At 38.1% G+C, this 12,314-nt stretch overlaps 1 protein-coding gene across 1 annotated transcript in view; it reads left to right on the top strand.

Moving 5' to 3' along the window:
• Window positions 1–354: 354 nt before the first annotated feature.
• Window positions 355–12,314, top strand: part of pkn1a (protein kinase N1a) — a 48,715-nt gene continuing 36,755 nt past the window's right edge. Inside the window, exon 1 of the mRNA XM_082163511.1 lies at window positions 355–1,019. Coding sequence (XP_082019637.1) covers window positions 999–1,019 — 21 coding nt within the window. The 5' untranslated portion in view covers window positions 355–998. The remainder of the gene's footprint in view (window positions 1,020–12,314) is intronic.

Genomic DNA, 12,314 nt, shown 5'->3' with positions numbered 1-12,314 from the left:
ATTTTTCATTGGTCTTTCAGAGAAAAGTAATGACAGTATCACACAATATTACGTATCGTATTTTGAATGTCTACAATATATTAGCCTTCATTTTTAAAAAAAAAAAGTAAATTTAGTCTTATTTGAGAGTTAATCAGTTTAAAAGCTTAAAAGCTTTTTATTTTAAAATACAGATTTGTTAAACGCTGTAACCTTTGAACATATATATTTTGCGGTGTGAATCAACAGCTGGAAATGTTGTTTGCCACGAGGGAGTGATGAAACCAAATTCATTTGCTTGTGAACACAATGCGAGATCACGTGACCCGCAAGAGCGCGCAACCGGCGCACTGCCTGCGTCCACAATGCTCGCGCCCGGAGAGAGTACACGAGCCTCATCACTGGCGCGCGAGGAACACACTGGAGAGCGGCGACAGTATCTTTTTCCAGAGGAGCGGATTGTTGTATTATTCACCGGCTGTGAATGTGAACACTTCGGGCCTCGTTTGATAATGAGCTAGCTGTTGAACTGAATATACGCGTTGGTGTTTTCAGATGAAGAAGAAAAGCTCAACTCTTTTGACCACTTACCCTGACCAATGCGGTACATGTATGCATCTGTAACGAGCTCCACCAGAAGAACTATTTTAGGGCGCTATCATGGAAAAATACATTCAACTTAACTGCAAGCTGTCGATATGCCAGATTATAGTTTGATTGAACATTGCCATTTATGTAGCTAATGCTTTTATATCATGTTTTACATGCAGTTGTTTTATTTTAAATTGAAGGAATTTTCGAGGCTTCGGTTTTGTCCAAATGACAACCTGCATCAGGTCTGACAGTGATGAAACAGCATTTATTATATGAACAGAGTTTTAGTAAGTCGTCCAACCGCTGCTGGATCTTAAACGGTTGCATTGAGAGCTGACATTGTTTGTCGGCGATCATTGAGAATCTAGGAAGAAGAGGAACGACAAATTGGGTGTCCTGATACAAACGCCAATCCAGATACAACCATGGCAAATGACTCCATCCAAGTAAGTTGACTGCTTATTACAGAATAAACCCCTCAAAAATGTACAGTTAGAGTATTGCACCCTTCTAGTTAGATCCTAAAACCCCTCACGTGTTTTATTATACCAATATAATCCCATGGATTTGGGGGGCAGACAATACAGTTGCTTTTAAGACCCATGATGAGATGCATTCACTTTTACTTGGAAAGCTCATCTGAATGGAAGAATGATTTGAGTTTATCTCTAAAGCGATGGATCCCCCATCCACCCTTCATCCGAGGGGCCATTTCTCCTCCATTATGGTGTAAAGAGACATTTGTGGTGGCTAAACACAAGTCAAAATGTTTGGGTTGTACACTAAATATACTGCAGTTCATTTGGAAAACCCTGTTGAGCTTGGTTGTTTTAGACCTGCTCTGTTTTAAACACCAATATTTATGTTTTCTCGTTGTGGTGTGCCAGAGAATTGTTAACATAAGATGTTACTGAACTAAAACAAGTAAAATGAAGACTAAGTTTAGGCCTTGTATAGATAGTCTTCACCCTTTTATGACTTCTGGAAAGTGTAACCGAAATGTTTTATATGTATTTATTTTCATGGTCTGTTAAATGTAAGCCAGCACACTTACGTAACATGGGCACATATGCTGACCAGATTCTTTGGGAAAAATGTCAAAAGCAGTTTAAAACAAATGTTCAACAAGAAGCTTTAAAAGAGCAACATATAGCACCATTGACTGGAATAGTGATAGTCGATGTATCAGACAGACTGAACCAAGGATATTTAGGAATTTTCAGCAGATTATCCGAATAACCAATTTAGTCGATTTAACCGAAGGGTTCTTTTTTGTTTCCTTTTCACTATTTTGTAAATTTTTTCTGTTTTCAATTCATTTTTTTGGAATTGAATAATATTATGTATAGTGCATTTCATGTGGTAAAAATTGATGCAATTTTTTACATTCATGCTTTAAAGAGTAATTCACCCCCAAATAAAAGTTCTGTTATCATGTAAACCTGTATAATTTCTTTATTTTGTGGAACACAAAGATATTTTGAAGAATGTCGACAACCTCTTTTGGTCACCGTTGACTTCTATGGTATGACATTTTTTTTTTTTATGTTCCACAGAAAAAAGAAAGTCGTACAGTTTTGAAACAAAATCACGGTAATATGATGCCAATTCTTTGAAAAGTTGAAAGCAGAAACATTTTTGGTACGATTTTTAATCTGAAAAAAGGGAGAACCCTTCCATTAATAAATCAGTTATTTGGATAATATGCTGAAACTGACCAAGCATTGGCAGATGAATCATTCTGGCTGATTCATTGACTTTCACTAGTCCAGTTAATGTATCTACTGCACTTTAATCTTTTAAAGCTTCTTTAAGGCCACCACTGTTTTCCCAATTTAAACCTTTTTGTAGATATTCGTGTAATGTTGCTGAATGTGACTGATTGTTGTCATAAGTGACCAGATACTTGCAGACAACATGGAAAACACCAACAAAGTCATAGTCCGACTCCTATACATATTTTCCCTGTTTCATGAAGCATCTCCTATATGGTTACAACTAACAATGTGGACATAGCCTCATGCACACACTCGTGTCCACACAGGATGACTAAGCAAGAACCGTCATCATCAGGAATGTGAATGTGATTATGTCAGTGACTGAATGACAACAGCTGATTCACATAATGACCATCATTTTTGTTTTTGTTTTGTTGAGAGAGCCCTCAAGTTTCAAATTGAGATGCAATGATCTTATCTTTCTTATCCTCACAGCAGGCGATTCTGGACACAGATGCATCGCAAGCTCACAACCTAACAGTTTATTTGCTCACTAGATTACCAGTTCACAGATGGAGCTGACATAACTTAATGTTATGTGCTAGGCTAGCATGTTCCGCAAAGCCTTATCCCTGTGAACTCCTGTTGTGTATCTGTGTGTTTTATTAAGTAAGTTCCCAGCCCTCTAAGCATTAGACCTGCTTAATGGGGTTTGAAGAGTAGGTTAATTCCCTTTTTGCTGTCCTGCCTTCATTTCACTGGCTTTTAACACAGTTGCGTATTGTTTTTGTCAATAGGTACATACCATCAGCATATCGATGCGCCTGTATGTAGGTCTATAGAATAAGGTGTACGTTTGGTTTCATTTTGTATCAATGGAAATTGGATGTTAATTTTATCTAAGTAAGCAGTTTTAGTGCAATGAACACAGTTGGTTACAGTAGTTCACGTAAAAATTGAATAAAGTAGCCCCCCCCCCCCCCCCCCCCCCATACATTTAGTTACTCAAGAACTTAAACTCTGGTTGAGTCTAATTCACTAACAAATTGTTCTGATTAGTTTTGTGAACCAAAACCAAACCAAAGTCAGACTAAAAAACAACTCATGAATGATTTAGCCTAGTCTTAACCCCTTATTTTTAAGAGTGTGATAAGAAAGAGTATGTTGTTTTTGTTTTATTACAGTCTAACATTTGGATTTGATTTGGTGAGGATGCTCAAAGTTGAGCTTGCCAAGAAGAGCGCACTTGTCAGTATCTGTCTGCATCTCTGTTTGCCAGAAAAGTTATTGCTGAGATCTGATTGGCTGTGGTGTGTTTGGCTGATTGTGCAGTTTTGGAGGGGATCATGAGGGCATGAGACTGATGCTCAGGCATAATGGACTCCATTGTGTTACCACAGCTCCAGATCATATTCACCATTGACTTCATGTTGTGCTCTACCGCCACACCCTCAGCCTATTTACTGACCCCTAGTGTGTGTGTGTGTACTGGTGACTCAATGCTGTCAGGTTTGTGTTGACCACCTGGATTGGACTAACTTGAATTTATCTGTTGGTTTATGTAAATATCCATCTCTCAGTACTGTTGCTGAGGGGTAACATTTGCTTCTTTGTGTTTTTTATTTTTGCCTTTTGTGTTTTTTTATTATTTAAAGGGGGGGGTCCTTGATTATGATTTCACTTTTTTAACTTTAGTTATTGTGTAATGTTGCTGTTTGAGCATAAACCACATTTGCAAAGTTACGACGCTCGAAGTTCAGTGCAAAGGGATATATTTTCTATTACTGAAATCACTTTTTAAGGACTACAACAAACGGCTGGTAGGGACTACAACGAGCTTCTTCCTGGGTTGGTGACATCGCAAACCCTAAAATTGACATAAACCCTGCCCCCGAGAACACGCAACAAAGGGGTGAGGCCCTCTTGGGCTGCTTTAGAGAAGAGTTGTTGTCGCTGGAAAAAGTTTGTCCTAGGGTTAATAAACTTAGAGAGGTTGAAATTTATTTTTTACACTGTGCCTGAACATTATAACCTCAACGTTTGTCTGTGCGCTGCACATTTTACGGAGATCAGCTTCCAGAAGAGAGTACAGTGCAGGCTATACGCACAAAAGCTTCTCCTGAAAGACGTAGCCATTACCATTTTGTCGAGACAATCTGTTGTTTATGGATCACAACTTGTATGTATTATTATTTGTAGTTGTTTTAAATTTACAGTTCCAATTATAAGCTCATAAATTGCTATATAGCTATGATGTCAACGAAGGGCAAAGCTTTGCCTCTGCTAGCCTGCTAACTAACATTACAGTATTGATGTAGTGTTTACTGTAGCTTTTGTAAGCTCTTTGCTTTTGTTCACCGAAATAGTTTGAAATTGATGCCATCGTTAATATTTACACTAGAAAAGAACTCCCAGTTGTGGAGAGGCAGGACATTTCCCGAACACGCACTAAGCACTGCCAATCACAACACACTGGACCAGCTAACCAATCACAGCACATTTCGTATTTCGGAAGGAGGGGCTTCATCGAAAACGACAACCAGACTGGGGAGTGAGGACCTGTAAAAATGTAGCCTGGATGCCAACCGAACTTAGCCCCGCCCACAAAATTTTTAGGTCGGGAAGTTCGGTCTGGACTCGTTCCGTTGAGGAGCTATTATGCCCGAACAAAAATTGTTCGGACCAATCAAATTGTCAGGGCGGGCTTTATACGATGATGGACAGATGAGCAACGTAACGTAATCATCCACGTCACCAATGAGCGCTTGGGTTGAATTCGTTTACAACACAGATGACTGCCGCTGGAGAATTGTTATTTCACGAGTTCACACTTACAAATAAGTCATATAGAATAAATGCATATTTGGCGTGCTGTTTGAGGAGAGGCTCAGGGCTCGGTATTCGGACCGAACCCAAAGTGCTCCCCCCGTATTCCAGGCTGTGGAAGAACAAGCCGAGAGTGAGTGGAGGGATGCTGAAAACTGTCATGGAATGTTAGGTGAGTTGACAAAGTGAATAAATATATGCTTCCTCTCATGCTGATAGTGTAGACCAGACGGTCATTGTTTGATGACAAGTTGATTGGATTGATTATTTGAACGTGCTCCTCTCGAACTTTGTTTATAAAACATTATGTGTAGATTCCGCCATCGCGTCTGTTATAGAAGATATCGACAGCGCATTAATTTTAAAAGAGGAACAGAGAACCGCGATCAAGACATTTGTCGATCGGAAAAACATGAATGAAAAACATACGTCACTTACTCTGTTGCTCTGATTGGTTATAGGTCTATCCAATTGAATGCAGAGGCATTTTCCTTCCTGGTTCGGTTGAAACACGCCCCATAATCAAAGCTCAATGGAGCAGTATCAGACTCACATTCTGACTAGAATCTGAGTATGACGACGTCAGGCTAGTAATAATGTAAAATATGTGAAAAAATTATGCGTTTTTTGATCAATCAAGCATATTCTGCACCCCAAAAACAAAATCAAGACTTCGTATAATGGCATAATAGGACCCCTTTAAGTCATCATAGGGCTGTTCCCCAGTGTTCATGTTCACATGTAGCTTGAGATTTTTTATCTTACCTGTATTGGTTGCTATTGGATATTTTATTGTGCATGTTTGCTTCCTCTAGTTTTACATTTATATTACCCTTGCTGTCAATTGATTAAAGTTGATTGGATTGTCATTGTTTGCTAATTGCTGCGTTCACATGAGTGAAAGGTTGTTGGAGGCCCTCATATTGGTATCGTCTAGCCCTCATTGCACAAGAATTTAACCTACAATTTATTAATTTATTGGTTACACCATGAAAATAATTTATCGGCTTATCTGTATCAACTAGAATTGTAATATCAGTGCATGATTTCCAGTGAAGAGCATACTGGTCTGGCGTATTCCTGTCTTTAAGCTAATCAACAGCTGGTTTAATAACTCTGATGGGTGGTTCAGAAACTCGATCGCTTCCCTCCCCATTTCTTTCCCCCCAAGTGTAAAACAGCTGCATTTTCTCATGACCTCATAAAGGCAAAATCTGGCCATGTGTTCCAAAGCCCTTTTTTTATTCCAGCTCCTCCCAATTGTGACGTCATCAGTTCTGTGTCCATGATGAGTTCTACTCATTATCCAACGTTCTGAAGCATTAGTGCAGCTTGCATAACTGTTCCATTACTAAAACCACACTTTCATTATTTCAGTGCCTTGGGCTAGTCCTCCATACATTGATCTTGATGCGAAGTACTCAATCGCTGTGTAAATGCTCTCTTTCTCTCTCATTCTCTTGATCTAATTGTTCATTGTGGTTTAACTGCTTGATTTGTTATTCAGGAAGAAATGTCACTAATGTACACGATTAGACTTTGTTCTCTCTCTGTGTGTTTGGTGTGTTAAATTTAATGTTCTATTGTTATGCTAATCTCCGATTTTTATAAAGCACTTAAAAACCACTGTTTCCTGGTTCAATGCAAGAATTTCAATTCGGTCCGCCCCGTGAAATCATTTATTTGGATGCCATCCTGTTAATACATCCCAGAGTGATGAATATTTAATGCTGTGAAAGCCAGCATACTCTGCAGAGAGACACATCCTCCCCTCCCATCCACACTGTCCTGTTGCTCTTTGTCTGAGAGAGCATGCAACAGTTAGGGTGTTGTAAACTGATCCGCAGGGTGTAGTAGCGCCTGTAATCTCTCTCTCTCTTTGCTTCTATCTCTTCTCTCTTCCCCCTTCCTCTTTGTGAAACACCAGCTGCTCTACTGCTCCCCCTCCTTAACTCCAAAATTCCCCTCTCTATCTGTCTCTCCCTTTATCAGACCGGTCAGCTCTCCGTCACTCCCACAGCTCTCTTGGATTTCCAGGCTCAATTTAGGATTCAGGGTTTCAGGCACTCTCTTCGGAGATCGGATTGCTCCGAGAGAATACACTGAATTTGAGCTTGAATTTGGGGTTTTTTCCCTGTATTATGTCCCTGATAAAGATTATCATTGTAGCTTTCTGAATCATTCTGTTAAGCAGAAAAGATTTTTGTATATGGTCAGGAAAAAAGAGCAAATAAACTATAGTTGATTGATGGATTAGATTTAGCTTTAGGATCTAAATTACACTTTTACAAAAAAAATTTGCCTTTGAGGTCATACTCCTAACAGATGAGATGTAATCTTGAATATTTACACATAAACTTTACAGTCTTTTTATAAAATTTTACTATTTATATAGCACAGAAAGTGGGAATGGAGAAGCAACGTGTTTTAAAATACTTGTTAGTAATGATATATGAAAGAAAGAAGCTTTTTTTTTTTTCGTCTGTCACATTAAAGAAGGATGTGCACACTCTTTCCTGTGTTTGTGTACACGACCACGTGTGTGTGTGTGCGCGTGTGTGCGCGCGCATGTCTATTCATTTGTGTATTTAAGAAAGAGAGAACTTCTCCAGGTCAATGTGTCTCAGAGTCCCCTGACTCTGGGTGGGTCTGGTATTTTACAGGGTACTTAGTCTATATAATACTGTATCTGTGTGAGATTCACTAGCGGCTACTATTCTTTCAACAATCCCATTATTCATACAATCTTAGATAACCTTTAAAATGGAGCAATAAACTACAGCCATGATGATCCACTCCAGGAAGAGATGTACTGATTTCCTCATACACACACACACACACACACACACACACACACACACACACACACACACACACACACACACACACACACACACACACACACACACACACACACACGTAAGGGATGCATTGCAGTAGAGTACCAGTGACATAAAATCCTTTGTTTAGCTGATCATGTTTTTTTTTTATTCACTAATAGGATCAGTTGGTTTGCACAAGGAAGGTTTGTGTTTTATGCAAATACATTATAAACATTCCGTGGATTTGAAACATGACGGATCTACTTGCTTCCTGGTTATTTTTAGACATTTATCAAACACACACATCTACTGTTATATAGATTCGATCAGCTTGTGTTGTAATGCGAATAGGAGACATTGGGAGTGGTCACAGACAGGTGTTTGCAACCAGGTTTCCAGGACAACTGCTGCCGTAGCAACTATGATTAGTGATGTCACAGGATACTGTCTCACAGGAGGGTGGTAGAACAGGCACAAAGCGCTTTAATTAGCTCGGCCCTTTAATTTGGGGAATCTAGGTGTCGTACTAATTCATCAACGAGAGATCTTAGACTTAAAGTTTGAGTTAAGGCAGAGAGAAATAAACTTTTAAAGTAGTTCAAATATATTAGTCATTGAAGCGTCAGTCTTTTTGGTTTTAGTCATTTAGTAATCAATTTAAAAACAAATTTTTTTCAATAATTCCAAGAGCAGTTGTACATCTATGCCTTCAAAACATTAGCAAGCACATTATTATTATCTAGGATTGCCTTATTTAAAAAAAAAAAAAAATTGCATCCACAGTTTGGAACGACACATGAGGATGAGTAAATGACAGAATTTTCATTTTTAGGTGAACTATTCCTTTTTATACACTGTTTCCTACAAAAAAAAATTCTGTTTTTATTATGTTCAAGAACATCTTAAACCATAATTTATACTATATTCTATACTAACCTATACCTAGGATCAGGATTTTTGCAGCCGATACTAACTACCGATTTCTTGTCATCATGAACGGCCGATCCCGATCATTCAAGCTTTATAAATAAGTGATATGTAAGCTCTCCGTTGATTGTCACTGATGATGATCAGATATTTCTTTCAATTTTGTTATTAACTTAAGATTAACTTCACTCAAATAACACGCTTGGCCAGCTACAGAGAAACTATTAAGTGACCAATCCTGAGTGGCAATGTAGCATTTTACCAGCATGGTTAGCCAGCCGTTCTGATTATTCCAGGCTGAGGACGGTTTGTAATGGTGGCGTGCCCAACCAAACTCAAGTGGAAATATAACCGGAACCGCTCCTTACCGTTCTTAAAACCGCTTGACCTGTTGGTGGAAAAGCAGCTCAGCTTATCTATCGGATTCAACTGCACATTTAAATATGGTTTTCAATTATGAAACTGGGCAGTGTGTATTTAACAGCATGAAAAATACACTGTAAAAAAGTCTGTAAAAATAGGGCACAAAGCACTGTATAAATATGAAGAAATTTTCCAAATTGGTTTTACTTTTAAATTACACATTTCCTTACATTTTGCATTATAATAATTTAAAGCTGTCAATTGCAATGCGAGGTAAACAAAGCTGCAGTCTTGCGAAAACTCAATGTTATAATCAATGAATCTGTGCAATGAATCTCAAGATTCTTTATTGTCACAATACAAAGTACAGCAAAATCAGTGCAATCCTTACAGTGCAATCACATATAACTAGTGCAAACTAAACGTCCAATATATATATATATATATATATATATATATACTGTATATATACTGTATGTGTATATGTATGTGTATATGTATGTGTGTGTGTGTGTGTGTATATATATATATGTGTCTAAGTAAAATTACCTAAACCAATACAAAACAAGTTCGGTCAAGGGAGTAGTGCAAATTAAGCCAGTTATTCCATAACAATGTCTAAAGTACAAAAGCCGTGTGGAGTATTGACTATTGCACACTTATTGCACAGTTGTGGCATATAACAGAAGAGACGTATGTGTTGCATTGTTTTGCCTACTATTGGCACAAGTAGTGAGTAGTCAAGTATTGCACAGATCTTTCACAGAAGATCATACAGGTTATTGCACAATAGGCAGTAAAGTACTGCATACGTTATTGCACACAATGTGAGAGTAGTAAGTAACTGAATGAAAACAGATACCGAGTGCTATAGCTGATGTCAATGACATCATGTTTATGCTTAGTTGGTTATAATGAAAGGATTCGTGAGTGTGCAGAACTCACGCTGAACAAAAACTCAGCTGTTTTGAGCAGTGTTGAGGGGATTGGGACTAACTTAAACACATCTGATTGGCCTTTGCACTTGGAAGTGTTTTAAAGGCACAATATGTAAGATTTTTGTATTAAAATGTTATATTTTGTATGAAAGATGTTATATATTTTGTTGACTTGTGTACACATTATCCCAAATGTTTCCAAGAATGTTTAAATCCAGAGAAATCAGCAATTTTAACCAGGACATGGTTGTCTGTGCATCACCTATCAATAACATCATACCCTCAATTTCCGGTTTTGTTTTGTAGAAACCATGGAAACACCAAAGACACGTTAATATATTATGTGTTTTATTAGACAGGCGAGCACCTGTTTGAATACATTCATCGACAGAAAACTAATCATTGTTATACAGCTCAACACAGTGAGTCCATACAATGGAAGTCAATGCATTTGCACCTATTTATGTGCTGGTCGGAAAACGAGGTGTTCAGGCGCATTGTTGGCGTGTTGCTATTTTGAGGAACTGAAATAGACTGCGCCATTGACCAACTGAAACCTGGTCTAAAGTCAATGGTGCAGTATTTTTTTTATTTAAAGAGCACGTTAGTAATGTGCGCCTATAGGCGTGTCCACTACGCACGTACACTCTGCTTATTACACACACAGGGATGCGCAGCAGCACACAAACTAGCCAAATATTAAAAATAAAAGGATAACATTGTAAAAGATTAATATTGTGTACACAAAGATATGGTGGAATCTGGCTTGTCCCGTAGATGGTCTGCTTGCGCGCTTTAACCTCGCGCACGAGCAGATTCGTTTGCACTCTTGAGACGCGTTCAGTCTTTCTGCTTGCAAATTCCGTCATGTAAATAGCGAATCCGCCATGGCACGAGCGCAACTGGCTTTTAAAGGGAATGGGAGATGAGACGCTGGTTGGTTTATTTCACGTTACGCCCAAAACACACCCATTACTCATTAACCCTCTGGGGACCAAGCTGTTTTTGGGGCCCTTGAGATGTTCTGACATGCTCTGACATTTGTGCTTTTTTCAGTTATTTATAAACATGTTAATGGCAAAGGTGTAAATTCACTCTATATAGCACAAACAGGCCTACCATAATATGCGAGCAACATGTATGTAGATGTTTGTATTTTTAAGAGAATAATGTTTATGCGTGGTTATTTAAAAAAATAAAAATGAAAGTTGCTGAAATAAGACCACAAAACTCATACAAAATATGTGCCCACAAGACTTTTGACTAATGGATGTTTTCTCTTGGAGTTCTAGCTTCAAAATTATGTGAAAATAGTCTTGCTTTATCGTTCACAAAAAAAAAATACATTGATTTAAATGGTGTAAAACAGGTTTTGCTTGGAAAGCCAATATGCGAGGGGGAGGAGTAGTTTACACCTTAGATTACCCAGTCCCACCCACTCTGCATAATGACTCTGCATAATTAGCCATTCATTCAGGTGTGACACTGACTGAGCCACAATGCAAGGACAAAATAGCCTATATATTTAGAAGAAGACTTATATTGACCATTTAAGATTTTGCTTACATCTATCTTGTAAATATGTTTTGCTATTTTATTAAAAAGGTTACAATTACAACAATAATTACAATTTCAGCAATATTTCTGCAAAAAAAGTACTCTTTCTTTGTAAAAAAAAAAAAAAAAGATTATAGGCCTACATTTTATCATATGTATTCATTAGTTTGAATATAGCCAACATTGGAACATCTTAGTCTATGACTTTATTTTTGACAAAATAGTATTTTATATATATGAGCAGAAAAGCTTATTTGATGTGACAGTATATTCTACAGTAAAAACTGTACCCAAATCTAGTCAACAAAATGTTGTCTTTCATACTTCGCCTGACTGTAACGCAGTAACTGTAACTGTAAAAGCAGTTTATTCTTTCACACACAGACGCGCGATTCATATTTAGGCTAAACAGTCTTTACAAATATGTACCCTTCATTCATCTCACAGAAACGCTATTCATATTATAGAAACGCGATTCATCTTTTTGTTTACATAAGCCTACAACCATAGACGTTGGAACAGGGGGGGCGGGGGGGGCGGCCGCCCCCCCCACCACCACCCCTTTTCCCCACCTATAGACATCAGTGTGT

This window comes from Leuciscus leuciscus (assembly GCF_965113295.1).
Source record: "Leuciscus leuciscus genome assembly, chromosome: 3".
In the NCBI taxonomy this organism is placed as follows: domain Eukaryota; kingdom Metazoa; phylum Chordata; class Actinopteri; order Cypriniformes; family Leuciscidae; genus Leuciscus; species Leuciscus leuciscus.
This window is presented reverse-complemented; position numbering and strand designations above follow the sequence as displayed.